The sequence below is a fragment of the Podarcis pityusensis genome, assembly GCF_964106645.2.
Source record: "Podarcis pityusensis genome assembly, chromosome: 14".
Taxonomy (NCBI): Eukaryota; Metazoa; Chordata; class Lepidosauria; order Squamata; family Lacertidae; genus Podarcis; species Podarcis pityusensis.
Window position 1 is genome coordinate 40,325,264 of NC_138039.1, and position 16,281 is coordinate 40,341,544.

Consider the following 16,281-nt stretch of genomic DNA (forward strand, 5'->3'; position numbering starts at 1 on the left):
ATAATTCTTATCGCTCCGCTCTCCTGTGTACCAAAATGTTTCCACAGGAGCAACCTTTCCCCTTAGAGGAAACGTTACAGGATTCGGGGCTTTTTAGTTTAGAGAAAAGGCAAGTGAGAGGCAACATGGTAGAAGTGTATAAAATAGGCATAGTTTGGAGAAAGTGGATGAGCAATGGTTTTCTCCATCTCTTATAATGCTAGAACTTGGGTGCATTAACAGATTGATATGCTTTATTATGAGTTCTGTAGAATGACTGATTCAGAGACTGATCTGTGATCAGAATGCTACTTCGTTATAGTAATTGTAGGTTGAACACCACCCATCTCATTTCAGAATCTGCTTAGAATGCGAGACTTTTTGGTGAGTGTATGTTTTCAGATATCCTCTCCCAGCTTGCATTGTTGGCGCCAACTTTTCAGTTTTGCTTTCATCTTTGTTAGTTGCAGTAGCTTCCATTTTCCAGTGAGTTTTCAGCCAGCCTTCAGAATTTCATGCTCATCAGAGTTCAGAGCTGGGCAAAAAGCCCTTTGATATAGCTGGTAGCCCTTTACAGGTCTGGAGGGAAAGAAGGGGTTGGTTATAGGCTTGCCCCTGAGAGACAGAGAAGAAAGTTTCCATCTTTTCTTTATCTGCTCCCCTGAGTGTTACTGCTTTCTGGAGATTTAGGTACTAGTCTTTCTGCCTTCTACATCTAAAACTATTGTTGCTGGCTTCCAAACACTTTCCAGTGTGTCTGTATCTTTCCTGGATTTTCAGAACTGGACAGCTGAGGTTGCATATTTCACTATGCTTCAAATCTTCAAGTTACATGTATTTGATCTGCCAGTAACCATCATCCTATGTCAGCATCTTCATCAGAATCCAACTTCTAATTGCTACTGGCTTTTAAAAACAAATCCAGCTGAAAAGATATAAATCAACTCTTTTGGAAAGTTTTTGTTGGAGTATCTAAAGGAAAGGCTTTGTAAACATAATCTTCTGTTCTGATTCTGACACTGTTGGTTTTCTTACAAGGAATTACCTGAGAAGAAAAACTCTCTGAGTTTAGGACTTTTCAAAAATGAGTTTAATCGTAGTGTGACTTTTCTTGGTTTTAACATAAGCCTACCACGATCAGATTTCTCTCGGATAATAGTACATATCTGTATCAAATCTGTTTTGTGGCTCTTCTCTGCAGCCCTAGATTTATCTTAAGGAAATTTGGTAAATCCTTTCTTGGGGCCCTTATTTATTTTACATACTATTTCCTGGTGTATTTATTTCCGTTGGCTGCTACATCAGCACTGGGAACTGGGTGTGTTTGCACTTGTGATATTTCTTAGATTCAGGTAGGTAGCCGTGTTGGTCTGACGCAGTTGAAATATATAAAATAAAAATTAAAAAATTGTCCAGTAGCACCTTAAGGTAAAGGTAAAGGGACCCCTGACCATTAGGTCCAGTCGTGGCCGACTCTGGGGTTGTGGCGCTCATCTCACTTTATTGGCCGAGGGAGCCGGCGTACAGCTTCCGGGTCATGTGGCCGGCATGACCAAGCCGCTTCTGATGAACCAGAGCGGCACATGGAAACGCCGTTTACCTTCGCTCTGAAGCAGTACCTATTTATCTACTTGCACTTTGAGTTGCTTTCGAACTGCTAGGTTGGCAGGAACAGGGACTGAACAACGGGAGCTCACCCTGTCACGGGGATTCGAACCGCCGACCTTTTGATCGGCAAGCCCTAGGCTCAGTGGTTTAACCCACAGTGCCACCCGCGTCCCCCAGTAGCACCTTAGGGACCAACTAAGTTTGTTCCGGGTATAAGCTTTCGTGTGCATGCACACTTCTTCAGATATTTCTTAGTTATTGTGTAGGCCTTCATATGTCCAGTTCTTCCTTCTAATAGTTGACTCAGGTGGTAGGTGACAACAGGACTGTAACCAAAATGAGGCCTATGAAAAACAAGATGGAGGCATTAGCATGCTTTGGAGGCATCTAAAACTTGCAGAGGTATTTTAAAAAAATAAATTTAAGGGCAGGGTGTTGCACACCCCAATAAACATTCCAGTGAAGGCTGCCTGTTTAGTAATTATGTAATTTTTCAAAAGAAAAATAGGAAATGGGGGAAGGGGGTAGAATGGTCAGCTGGAAGGGGCATGGCTGGCTGGCTGAAACACTGAATAGGGGCATACCTGCTAGTAGATGATGGTTTATTGCAACATGGTATGAGAGATCTGACTTGTGTTACAGAGCTTCCCTTTAAAACTAAGGCTCCACATGCCTCCAGGCTTTAAATTCAGATTCCCAACTGATTTCAAAGAGGAGACCAATGACTTAGGAGATGACCCAGTTCCCCATCATCTCTCTTACTCTTTCACCCTGGCGCATTGCTCCGCATACAAGAGCAGTGTTAGAAACTGAGATATGAAAGCTAGGAGCTAAATGGAACCTTAAGCCTAGGCTATAGGTGCAACAATGGAATGCCTAGGCACGTTTTTTTATATACCATATTTTTCACTCTATAAGACACACCAGACCACAAGACGCACCTAGTTTTTGGAGGAGGAAAACAAGAAAAAAAATATTCTGAATCTCAGAAGCCAGAACAGCAAGAGGGATCGCTGCGCAGTGAAAGCAGCAATCCCTCTTCTGTTCTGGCTTCTGGGATAGCTGTGCAGCCTGCATTCGCTCCATAAGATGTGCACACATTTCTTTTTTTTTTTAAAAGAAATTTATTGGGTTTTACAATAGAAATAAACATAATAAACAATATAACATATATCTTGACATAATTTCACATTTTCTTTGGACTTCCTCACATCTCCCGCTGCCACTTTCATCGTTATAACATTTTGTCAGCAATTTATTATCTTATTTGCATTCTTATCTCCCTTCTATGTTTCATAATCTTCTAATTCTCAAAAAGCGTTATATTTTCTTAATCTCACTTATTTTCTTAAAAACATCTAAATTTAGTGGTGCTCAGTTATTCTGATCTAGCGTCCTGTTTAGCATTCACTCAAGTTGCAATGTTTTTGTAAATAATTCTTAAATTTCTTCCAATCCTCCTCAGTCCTCTCTTCTCCCAGGTCTCGAATTCTGCCGGTCATCTCAGCCAGTTCCATGTAGTCTATCAGTTGCATCTGCCATTCTTCCAGTGTGGGTAGATCTTGAGCTTTCCAATGCTTTGCGAGTAGTATCCTTGCTGCTGTTGTTGCATACATAAAAAATGTCTGGTCTTTCTTTACCACCCCTTGGCCGACAATACCCAAAAGAAAGGCCTCTGGTTTCTTAGTGAAGGTATATTTAAATACCTTTTTCAGTTCATTATAAATCATTTCCCAGAACGCCTTCACTTTAGGGCAAGTCCACCAGAGGTGGAAGAATGTTCCTTCACACTCTTTACATTTCCAACACTTATTGTCAGTCAGGTGGTAAATTTTTGCAAGTTTGACTGGGGTCATATACCATCTATATATCATTTTCATTACATTTTCTTTCAAAGCATTACATGCAGTAAATTTCAATCCGGTACTCCACAACCTTTCCCAGTCCTCAAACATAATATTATGCCCAATGTCCTGCGCCCACCTTATCATAGCCGATTTAACCATTTCGTCTTGTGTGTTCCATTTTAACAGCAAGTTATACATCCTTGAAAGTACCTTACTCTTAGGTTCTAACAATTCTGTTTCTATTTTCGATTTATCCACCTGGAACCCTAATTTCTTGTCATTTTTAAAAACTTCCTTAATCTGAGCGTAATGTAACCAATCTCGCACTTTATCCTTCATTTTCTCCAAACTCTGCAGTTTCCAATTGTCTCCATCTTTTTCTAGAATTTCCCAATATTTTGGCCATTTGGCCTCCATATTGGGCCTTTTTCGGGCCTTAGCTTCCAAAGGTGAAAGCCATCTTGGGGTTTTATTTTCCAGCAAGTCTTTATATTTTGTCCAGACATTAAACAGTGATTTTCTGACAATATGGTTCTTAAAGGCCTTATTTGCTTTAACCTTGTCATACCATAGATATGCATGCCATCCAAAAGCATTGTTAAACCCTTCCAAATCCAACACATCAGTGTCTTCAAGAAGTAGCCAGTCTTTTAGCCAGCAAAACGCTGCGGCTTCATAATACAACTTTAAATCTGGCAGGGCAAAGCCCCCTCTTTGTTTTGCATCAGTTAATATCTTAAACTTAATTCTGGGCTTTTTGCCCTGCCAGACAAACTTAGAAATATCTCTCTGCCACTTCTGAAAGCACTCCGTCTTGTCCAAAACCTGAAGTGTTTGAAATAAAAACAACATCCTTGGCAATACATTCATCTTGATAGCAGCAATTCGGCCTAACAAAGAAAGTTTCAATTTTGACCAACTATCTAAGTCTCTCTTAATTTCTGCCCAGCATTTTTCATAATTATCCTTAAATAGACTTAGGTTTTTTGCTGTTATGTTTACCCCTAGGTATTTTACTTTTTTAACCACATTAAGTTCCGTCTCTTTCTGAAACCGTTCTGACTCTGTATCTGTCAAATTTTTTCCCAAAACCTTAGTTTTCTGTTTATTTAATTTAAATCCAGCCACCCGACCAAAGTCATTAATCAGTTGTAATACTCTTTTCGTACTAGGCTCTGGCTTCTGCAGGGTCAAAACCAGGTCATCTGCAAAAGCTTTTAATTTATATTGTTTCTGTCCGACCTGAATTCCTTCCACCAACCGATCCCCTCTAATTATATTCAATAGCACTTCCAGAACCGAAATGAATAACAAAGGGGAAATAGGGCAACCTTGTCGTGTTCCTTTTTCAATTTTAAACTCTTCTGTAACCACATTATTAACTATCAGTTTAGCTTTCTGTTCTGAATATATCGCCTCAATCCCATTCTCAAAACCCCGTCCCACTCCCATCTCTTTTAAATTTCCCATCATAAATTTCCAGGAAATGTTGTCAAAGGCCTTCTCCGCATCTATAAAGATTAAAACTGCTTTAGTATTTATATCTGTTTGCAAAAGTTCCAAAATGTCAATAATGTTCCTTGTATTAGCAAACAAATGTCTACCTGGGAGAAAGCCTGCCTGGTCCTTATGGATTACTTCATTTAAAACTTTTTTAAATCTACTTGCCAAAATGTCTGCAAATATTTTGTAATCCACATTTAGAAGGGAGATGGGACGGTAGTTCTTAAGTTGTGTCTTTTCAGCTTCCGACTTTGGTATTAATGTGATAAACGCTTCCTTCCACGACTCCGGTGCCCTCTTCCCCTCCATAATTTCATTGCTGACCTCCATCAAAGGTTGTATCAAATAGTCTTTTAATGTCTTATAGTACTTGGAGGTCAGCCCATCTGGCCCTGGAGATTTGCCCAGTTGCATGTTCTGAATGGCTTGTTCAATCTCCTGTCGTGTTATTTTAGAATTCAGGATTGTCCTATTTTCTTGTGACAATTTGGATAGGCCATTTTTTGCCAAAAATTGTTTAATCTCAACTTCGTCTTGCGGTCCTTGGGTGTATAGTTTTTTAAAGTATCTCTGGAAACACTTTCTAATGTCCACCGGATTCTGAATGTTTTTTCCTTCAACCTCTAAGTTTGTAACCGTATTTAATCTTTGTCTTCTCTTCAACTGCCAAGCCAGCAGTTTTCCACATTTATTCGCCGACTCAAACGTTTTTTGTTTCATTAATTTAACCTTCCATTCAATTTCCTGATTTATCAGTTTAGAATATTGTGTTTGATAAAGTTTAATTTCTCTCAGAGTTGGCTGTGACTTCGGATTCACTCTCAATTTCTTCTCTAATTCTTTTATTTTATCCAAGATCTTATCTTTTTTCTCATTTTGTGTTCTTTTCTTTACTGCATTCTGTTGTATCAAGAATCCCCTCATTACAGCTTTACTTGCGTCCCAGACGATTCTTTTTTCCACCGTGGTATTCATATTTATCTCAAAATAATCCTTCAAAACTTTTTGGGCCTTCTTGGTAATTTCCTGATCTCTGAACAAATTGTCATTCATCTTCCATCTAAAGGATCCAGTTGGTAGTAGTGTCATATCCATCTTTACTGCATTATGGTCGGAACAGGTCTTTGGGCAGATTTCCACTTTTCTGACCTTAGGTGCCAGGCCTCTAGATATCCATATTTGGTCGATTCTTGTCCAGGTCAGTTGGGCTTCAGAAAAGAATGTTCCCTCCCTTCCTAGTGGGTTCTTTGTCCTCCAGATGTCAATCAAGTCCATATTGTCTGTCATTTCAAAAAAGGTTTTAGGTAGTCTGCCGTCTTTTGTAATATTTTGACTTTGTGACTTGTCCATGTTAGTTGATACGACCCCATTCATATCTCCCATCATTATGATGTTGTTGTAATCCAGATAATCCAGCATTGTCTCCTGCAGCTTCTTGTAAAATTCCGATTTCCCTTCATTAGGTGCATAAATTCCTAATATCAACAATTTCTCTCCTTAATGTTGTATCTCAATTGCCAAAATTCTTCCATGTTCATCTTTAAATAAGAATTTAGGTGACAGGCTCTCTTTCACATATATCACCACACCTCTCTTCTTCACTTTGTCCGACGATATGAATTCCTGGCCCAATCTTTTATTTATTAACACTTTTCTGTGGAGCCTCGTCACATGTGTTTCCTGTAAGCAAATAATGTCCAATTGTTCTTTTTTTAATATATGAAATATTTTCTTCCTTTTTTCCGGAATATTACAACCATTAATATTCCCGCTCAACAGTTGCAGAGACATCCTGAATTAATCTGGTTATTTTTCCAAGGGTGGTATCTTGTTCACGGAATCTTCAGGTTCCCCAGGTGCTGGTGTTGGTACTGGCGTTGCCCCAGGCCCAGAAGGTAGTTCAATTCCTTTTTGAAGGTCCTCTCCGTATGTAGACAGAAATTTGTCTCTCTCTTCCAATGTTCTAATTTTGACCTTTCTCCCTCTAAAGGTAAAGGATATTCCTTGGGGAAATTCCCACCTAAATGCAATTGCGTTGCTCCTTAATAATTTGGCAAGTTCAGAGTAGGCGGCTCTAAGGTCCAACAGTTGTCTTGGGATATCTTTGTAAATTTCAATTCTTCTGTCCAAAACCTCCAGTGACTTTCCGTAGTGTAGGCCCAAAATCTTATCCCTTTCCTCCTTTGATCTCAATGTTATCAAACAGTCTCTGGGCCTCTCCTTCTTTATAAATCTTCCAAGTCTGAAAGCTGACACAATTTTAAAGTCCTTTTCCTCCAAATTCCAGAACTTGGAGAATTCTTTGGTTAAAAACTCAGCTAGATTTCCTTCTTCTGCCTCTTGTAGTGACCTAATCCTCAAATTATTCTCACGATTTCGCAGTTCTATCATAGAAAGATAAATCTGATGTTCCCCAACTTGTTTGGTGAGTGGTCTTACCTCTTGTTCTAAATTTTCTAATTTTTGTCTGGTATCCTCAGCCAATTTCCGATTTTCTGCTGTGGCCTCCGTTAACTGTCCAATTGCCTGTGTGTTCTGTGCCACTTGTACAGTTAATTTATTTAGGCATTCTGTATTTTTGTCAATCTTTGCTGATTGCTCATCTGCTTTCTTGTCCAAAGCTTCCAATTTTTCAAAAATTTTGTCTAATACAGAAGCAGATGCTCCTGAGGCCATATCTTCCAATTGTAACTGCTCTATTTCTCCCTCTCCCTCTTTTGCCTGTGACGAGGCAACTTCTTCTACTTCTACTTCTGAAGGCAAAGTAGGTACAGATGATCTGCGTGTCTGTGAGGCTGAGGTTAGAGTTGTCAAAGTTGTTTGTCTAACTCTTCCTCTTCTTCTTGTGCCACTCATTCCAACGTTATCTATCAGTCAAGGTCACACTGAGTTATTCCCATGGGAATAGAAAGGCCCAGAGAGAGCAAACAGCCAGGGAATCGAAAGTAAATGTAAAGTCACTGTTTTAATCCAATCCTCTAGAGGGAGCTTAAAATGTCTTTCAGAGTCTAATTTAATATCCAGGAACCTTCAAGTACAAATATTTAGCAGAGTTGATATTAATAATCACTTTGTAACAAGCAGTGCTTACTTGTCTCCAAAAAAAAAAAAAAAAATGTTTCAAATTAGAAGGTCTCAATACCCTCAGATTGTTGCAAGTTCCAATATACAGTATCCAGATCTGCAATACTGACAGCTCAGTCTCTCAAAACTCAGGCAGCTCCGGACCCTGGGTTTCACCTTTTAATTGTAATCCAATAAAAGGAGGAAAGTCAAATACGAATGATAGTTCCAAATCTTTAACTTAAAAACCTTTACTTTAGATTGCAGGTTCAGTGGATGCTTAGATCCGTACAATTTAAAAGTTCTTTTATCAGCCTCCACTCCTCCAGCTATTCGCTTTTTCAAGTTCAATGGTAGCGGAAGACGGACTTCCTGTTTCCACGTCTCTCCGCTCTCAGCCAAATTCAAATCTTTTAGTTAAAAGTCTCTAATTTCAAGTGATTCAGTCTTTACTCACGAGTAAGTTGATTTTAGTTCCAAATCCGAATTTCACAGGAAAAGGGATCAGCGCTCACCGGCAGCAGCAGCGCGGCTTCGCTCCGCAGACTGCGAAACGGCTCACAGCGCCGCAACCCCCCTCCACGCTCCGGAGCCCCTTACGGGGTTCCTTTGACGTTTGGAGGGTTGCTTTAGGCGCCCACCGAGCCTCGAGACCACAGGCTCTTGCCGCCTGTGGTTTTCCGAAGTGGGTCTCCGCTTCGCCGTAGTGGACGACCCGATGTCTGCGGAGCCTCCTCTCCCGGTTAGAAGAGGACCGCCATTGCCGTTCGCGCCGCCCCCGGAAGTGATGTGCACACATTTCCCTTACTTTTTAGGAGGGAAAAAGTGAGTCTTATAGAGCAAAAAATACGGTATATATAACAAGAACACAAAGCTGAAAATGAACGAATTGCAGCTAAAATACTATGTTCATTTTTCATGTGGTCTAGTCCTTCCCCTGCCCACCCTCCTAATATTCTTAAGAGGGTCTCTTCTCCAATCTTCAGAGAGGAGCTGGAAATGGGGAGGCAGAAAAAGGACCTCCTTTCCTTCCGCTCTGAAATCTTAGGCACAGTGCTGCGCCCAGAGCTCAGAAATTGCTGGTGCTAATGGAACTCTCTGTCGCATAATGCACCTAGAACAATGGAAGTTTTGAACACTGTACACAAGTCCTCTTCTCCCCCACTGGCTGCCTTCACGCAGGTAGAGCGGACCTGTAGCTATTGGGGGGGTGGGTAGCTAGGATTTTTGTCCCAGGTGAAGCCTCCAGAGGGATGCCATTGAGGCTCCCAGCCACAGCATGTGTGTAGGCAAATGCATTTGTGGGGGTGCCAAATGAGTCTTTGACCCGGTAAAATAAAAACTAGTTTCGTCCCTGGTAGAGCAGACTGTGCATGCCGAAATAGTAGTGAGAAATTACAGTGGTACCTCGGGTTACATACGCTTCAGGTTACATACGCTTCAAGTTACAGACTCCGCTAACCCAGAAATATTACCTCGGGTTAAGAACTTTGCTTCAGGATGAGAACAGAAATCGGGCTCCAGCGGCGCGGCAGCAGCAGCAGCAGCAGCAGCAGGCCCCATTAGCTAAAGTGGTGCTTCAGGTTAAGAACAGTTTCAGGTTAAGAACAGACCTCCGGAACAAATTAAGTTCTTAACCCGAGGTACCACTGTACAGTGGTATCTTGGTACTCAAACAGCTTGGCTCCCAAACGCCACAAACCCGGAAGTAAGTGTTCTGGTTTGTGAATGTTTTTCGGAAGCTGAACCTCTGACATGGCTTCCACAGCTTCTAATGAGTGCAGGAAGCTCCTGCAGCCAATTGGAAGCCGCCCCTTGGTTTTCGAACCATTTCAGGAGTCGAACGGACTCCTGGAAAGGATTAGGTTCGAGAACCAAGGTGGAAGAGGTGGATCTTTCTGAGAGCATCTTGCCCAAGGATCACCCCAAACCATGAAAGAAGCAACTGCAGACCTGTCTTCCGCTGTCCAGAGAGAGCTAAGGAGACTTAATGGAGAATGGCTCAGATCAGAAAGACCTGTGGTGCGAGAGGAGAGGAAAGAGTATGCCATGGGACACAGAGGAAAGGAGGTTAACTGAATGGGTTGAAAAGAAAAGGAAATTATTAAATTGTAAGAAAAATGTTTTTTCTAGGGTTTACATACTGGCGCATCTCTTTCGGGTTAATAAAAAACGTAAAAGCAGTCCTTGGCGTGGTTTGCGTTATGCACCACTGGTATAAAGAAACGATAATATTTAGGTAGATTGAAGCAATTTTATGCAGACGCTTGTAGTTCCCCCACCCTCCCACCCCGAGGCTTTGCTTAAAAATGCATCATAATGCTTTGTATATTATTCTTCTGGAAGACAAACAGACCGATCTCGCAGAAGTCTTCCTGCACAGTACCCGCAACATGAATGGGAGTTTTGAAAGAGCACTGTCAGAACATGCGCAGGTGCCTGTCCTGTTGGCTTGGACCTCGGTGCCTTAGCCACTCCCAGCCATATTAATGGGAACTGCTGCCCCACAGTCACTGCCTCAAGCATTTCATTGGGACTTTCCTAGGAGAATCTGCAGAATGGGGCATATTTCCTTTTCTTAAAAGGAGAACGTAAATCTGTAACGAAATACTACATTGCCACTCTTTTTTAAAATAATCTTTAGTTTCCTCGAAGGAAGGAATATTAAGCTCATATTCATGCCAACGTATTCATGCTACCAGCTCTGATTTATACCTCCGTATATGGTATAAACAGCCTCGGTCCAGTATACCTGGAGGAGCGTCTCCACCTCCATCGTTTTGCCCGGACATTGAGGTCCAGCGCCGAGGGACTTCTGGCGGTTCCCTCGCTGCGAGAAGCCAAGTTACAGGGAACCAGGCAGAGGGCCTTCTTGGTAGTGGCACCCGCCTTGTGGAACGCCCTCCCACCAGATGTCAAAGAGAAAAATAACTACCAAACTTTAAGAAGACATCTGAAGGCAGCCCTGTTTGGCGAATCTTTTAATGTTTAATAGGTTATTGTATTTTAGTGTTTTGTTGGAAGCCGCCCAGAGTGGCTGGGGAAACCCAGCCAGATGGGTGGGGTATAAATAAATTATTATTATTATTATTATTATTATTATTATTATTAAGATAAACCAGCTCTTTATGTTCCTGTTTTATACCATCATATGGGACGCGGGTGGCGCTGTGGGTTAAACCACAGAGCCTAGGACTTGCCAATCAGAAGGTCAGCGGTTCGAATCCTCGCAATGGGGTGAGCTCCCATTGCTCGGTCCCTGCTTCTGCCAACCTAGCAGTTCGAAAGCACACCAGTGCAAGTAGGTAAATAGGTACTGCTCTGGTGGGAAGGTAAGCGGCGTTTCCGTGCGCTGCTCTGGTTTGCCAGAAGCGGCTTAGTCATGCTGGCCACATGACCTAGAAGCTGTACGCCGGCTTCCTCGGCCAATAAAGCGAGATGAGTGTCGCAACCCCAGAGTCGGCCACGACTGGACCTAATGGTCAGGGGTCCCTTTACCTTTACGGGAATATTAAGACAAAGCAGGGGAGGCTAGTCTGTTAGGCCAAAGGTGCCCTGCCCCAACAACCTCATCCAGCCCCCACCTGCCTGCCTTCTTACTTGCAACCAGCTCCTTAGTTTCTGCGTTGCCCTTGTAGAATTCTGCAGCGGAGAGCATAGCAACAAACCAGTCCCAGCGGGTGCCAGTCATCACTGGGAGGAAATACTTGCTCAGCTCACTGAGCCCCCACAAAATGATACTATTGTGCCATTTAAAGAAATAAATGCAACACGTTGATTTACAACTTATGTTGGGCTTCATAAAACACCAGAAGTATTTGTCTCTAGAGTGACAGTGGAAAATGTCAACACCACCTTCCATCACAGAATGGCTTTTGGAAAGAAAGAAAAAGGAAACTAACATTTCATTTCTGAGCCAAACAAAATAAACAGGATTATAAATTTATTGAGAAACGAGCTCTATTCATGAATTATTGGAACAGCAAAATATAATATAGAACCATATGTCTTCTTCTCCCAGCTTTAAGATACCACTCTCAATATTCTTAGCATTCTCAATATATGTAGCATTTTCAATATTCAATATTTCAGTATACAGTATTCTCAGTATCTCCAACCTTATAGAAAATCTGGTACAGTACTTTTATGCTTAACTTCTATCCTTATTTTAACTATTGTATATAAGACCAGGCTGTCACAATTTCTGTTTCTCTTCTTGGTTTCTCTTCTTTGACTGTCTGCTTAACTCGTGCTTAATTCACATATGTATGTTTGTTTGTTGTAGATTTTGTAGCTTGGCCTTATAAATAAATGTTACAAAGAAAGACAAGCCTGAAAAATAAACATCTTTTCCCTTGACTGCAATAACAGCACACCAGCTTCTCCGACATACAGAGATGCTATTGTAGAAAGTCAAAAAATTGCAGAAAAACGGCACAACGATTTTCTTAAGTATTGCATTCATTAAGCAACTGTCTTTACTTTGAAAAAAGCTCTGTGTACAATTGGAGGGTACTTTGGGGACCTCACGTGAGGATGGCATGAATTAGATTTCTTGCCAAGCAGCAAAAAGGCAAAGGCGTATTGCACTGCCTTAGTCACTCCCACTATGCGCTCTATGAATTATCTGCCACTAATGTTCCTATGTTTTAATGCTAAACTACAGATTCAGGAGAAGCAATGAACTTGCACAATAAGCTTGCAGACACCCAGGTACTTTGGTCACTCTTGGCAGTGCAAGTTGTTCATTTTCATATAACGAATAGCAGATGTCTATAGCTGCAATCCACAATGCTGATCACCCTCCAGAAAACGCTTGTTCAATGGCACTCTTTCAGGGCTACTCAGCAGCAAATGATTTGAGGAATGCTGGGTTTCCAAGCAAACTTACTGGAAAAGCAGAGATAAGCTGCTGCATTTCATGTACAACTCCATTTTTGCTTTTTATTTATTTTAAGCAGCGGGGTGAGTGAAAGTGTGTGTGTGTTCTTATGGATAACATTGCAAGTGTGTCATGCATATGGCTTTGCTTTTCAGTTTTGAACATAAGTGTGCTGATGAACTAGCACATTTACAACGCCAGAGAAAAAAAGTTAACAGAACATACAAGAGGTTTGCTTTTAACTATATTTTTTTATGTAGCAAAAGGTTAAGGCTCTCTTATCTTTAGGAATGTAAGTAACATAATGGCCAGGGCCAAATGATTTGGCTCTGACTAGTGGATCTCTAACCTGGAGGTAAGTTCCATTGAATTAAATGGGACTGGCATCTGAGTTAGACATGTATAGGTGTGCTGTTAATTATATCTTACTTTTGGGACATGCTACACTACTTAAAAGTGAAGGCAGTTGAGGGATAATGATGATTGATTTTATTATTTGTACCCCATCTGACAGGGTTGCCCCTTAATGTCATCAGCTAGAAATGCATGAGTTCTGTTGTCAAACTCTTTATACTTCTTCATAGGGAACTGAGGGCCAAACTAGATAAGTGCAAAATCAGTTTGCCCACCCACCCCCTCCCAGATGATGAATGTGTATTTAGTAAATTTGTATACCGCTCACTCATAAAAGAATTTCTCTAAGCGGTGAACAACAGACGTTGTTAAGACTGGAGGCAAAATAGGTCTGAAGCTGAATGCTAGCAAGCTGGAAGTGCTATGGACAGGTACAGTGGTGCCTCGCAAGACAAAATTAATCCGTTCCGCGAGTCTCTTCGTCTAGCGGTTTTTTCGTCTTGCGAAGCAACCCTATTAGCGGCTTAGCGGATTAGCGCTATTAGCGGTTTAGCGGCTATTAAAGGCTTAGCGGCTTAGCTGCTAAAAGGCTATTAAAGGCTTAGCGGCTTAGAAAAAGGGGGGGGCGAAAAAAAATCTCAAGACTCACAAGACATTTTCGTCTTGCGAAGCAAGCCCATAGGGAAATTCGTCCTGCGAAGCGCATTGAAAAATGGAAAACCCTTTCGTCTAGCGGGTTTTCCGTCTTGCGAGGCATTCGTCTTGCGGGGCACCACTGTAGTTCCCAGGCACAGCCATTAGGGAGTCAGCCTATTCTGGATAGAGCAGCACTCCCCCTGCAGGATCAGGGTTGTAGCATGGGAGCACTCCTTCGATTCCAGGCTGTTGTTGGAGACCCAGGTGGCCTTTGTGATAAGCATCCTAGAATTGTAGAGTTGGAAAGGGACCGCGAGGATCGTCTAGTTCAACCCCCTGCAAAGCAGGAATCTTTAAGGAGTGCTTATACCCAGCCCTGACCATTCTTGGACCGGGACAACTTGGCATTAGGGATTCAAATTATAATGCCGTTTTTGACACTGCCTTGCCAATACGCTTGTCCAATACGCACTTTTCTGTTTTCTACTGAGACAGACTGGGGCCAACCAACACACTGCAATGTGCTGTGTGAGAGACTACCTTGAAGATGCTCTGGAGTCTGCAGCTAGTACAGAATGTCACTGCCAGTCTGTTACATGGAGCACCAAGACCAATACTTAGAACTCTATACTGGCTCCTTGTTAGCCACCAGGCCCAATTCAAGACGTTAGTTCTGGTCTACAAGGTCCTATATGATTTGAGGCCAAATACTTAGAGGAGCACCTCCAACAATACCTTCCAGCCCAAGTTCTAAGGTCTTCAGGGGAGACCCTGGTGGTGGTGTCAGTGGGCAAGGCCTGGGGGCATGGCATGTGGCAGTCTTTCTCTGTAGTGCCCCCCTCACTAATGGAATCCCCTCCTATCGGAGAGTCGGTTGTCCCTCACACAGTTAACAATTAGGCATCAGCTTAAAACTGCCAGGCCTTTGTTAGCTAGCTGCACACACATTAAGAGGAATAATTTCTTGTCCATTGGGTTGCATCCAACTAAGTTCTACTCACAGTAAACCCATTTAAATTAATATATTTGTTAGTTATTTCCATTATTTTCCATTGCTATTTCCATTATTTTCCATGGGTCTACTCTCAGTAGGGCTAATGTTGTATGCAACCCAATGTCTTTGAGGCCTGTTAATGGATGGTTGACAACTGTAATTGTTTTGTGAGATTTTATTTTGTTTTAATATTGTTAGCTATCCTGGGCTTCAGCGGGAAGAAGGCTGGGGTATAAGAACAATAAGTAAGCAAAGAAATGTCCCTTACAAGGTGCAAATGTTTGCTAATGGAGATATGAACTCTGCACCAGCTTCCATAGCCTATTCAATTTCTAAAATGTTCCAAAATAATAATAAAAATAACAACAATGTGGGCCAAAAGTTGAGTGTAGGAGAAATGGAATTTAACACATGAGCTGGCAGAGGTGAATCCTAAATTCCAGATGGTGGCAGACTCGTTTTTATTGGTATGTTGAAAACAGTTGAAGTGTTAGATTATTCACTTCTCCTGATTTATAAGATTCAAGAAGTGTTATGTTCTAGTCATAAAGACAGGCATATATATGGGACATAGTTCACCCTGTAGCACATTAACTTTGAAGAAAGCAGTACATTGTGTTTGCTTGCCCTATATGCTAGAAATTCAGACAGATGAAATGGAATGTCACTTTGGCCAGACTAAAGTAGGAGGGACATTGTGGTTTTCTACAAAAGTGCAGCAGTGACAAGAGGGGCCCCTGGAACACAGAGCTAAATTCTACTGAATCATACTATGTCCTCTATTCTTTTCTTAGGATGTTGGCAACCATCACTAAGAAGCGTACTGAATCAAGGCTGCAAACAGAGAGCTTTATAAGCCAAAGGGTATGTCACTTTTGAGATCACCATTTTCAGTTTTTAAGTAAATCTTGTGGCCTGGATAAAGAGTGGAAAACCTGCTTAAGTTGGCCAGAAGATTGTGCTTTTCCTACCTGTTCCATTCAATACCAGTCATACACTCCCTGTTCTTCATCTGGGCAGGCAAAAGGTGAAAGCACCATCTCCAAAGCCCACTCAGCATCTTTGACCCACTTTTGGATTCAGGTCCATCCTCTAGCAACTCCACTGAATTTCTGAAGGACATGAGAGTTCTTCCTTCCCACCAACTTTAAAATGATCAGTCATGTCTGAAGTAATCTATTCAGGTTTTAACTGCCCAGAGATGCAACAACCTCAATTTAGTATTTCCCGCAGCATCAATATGTGAAGTCCATCTGCAGCATTGGTTTGGTTTTCTGGGTTCCTCTAGTCAGCTTCTAGTTGTCCCAGTCACTGGGCTGGTAGCTGTTGTTAGCCTACAAGTACCACAAGGGACTGATCCCCACCCCAAAATGATCAGGCTCCGCTCTCTTCTCCTGCTGCTTTTGCACACTGAA

General features: G+C 41.8%; 1 protein-coding gene across 3 annotated transcripts in view; it reads left to right on the forward strand.

The window, feature by feature from the left end:
- Window positions 1-16,281, forward strand: part of FAM227B (family with sequence similarity 227 member B) — a 119,965-nt gene that overhangs the window by 102,911 nt on the left and 773 nt on the right. For all 3 annotated transcript variants that reach the window (XM_080980411.1, XM_080980412.1, XM_080980413.1), the window contains exons 14-16: window positions 12,374-12,452; window positions 13,038-13,112; window positions 15,661-15,730. In XM_080980411.1, coding sequence (XP_080836537.1) covers window positions 12,374-12,452; window positions 13,038-13,112; window positions 15,661-15,730 — 224 coding nt within the window. The remainder of the gene's footprint in view (window positions 1-12,373; window positions 12,453-13,037; window positions 13,113-15,660; window positions 15,731-16,281) is intronic.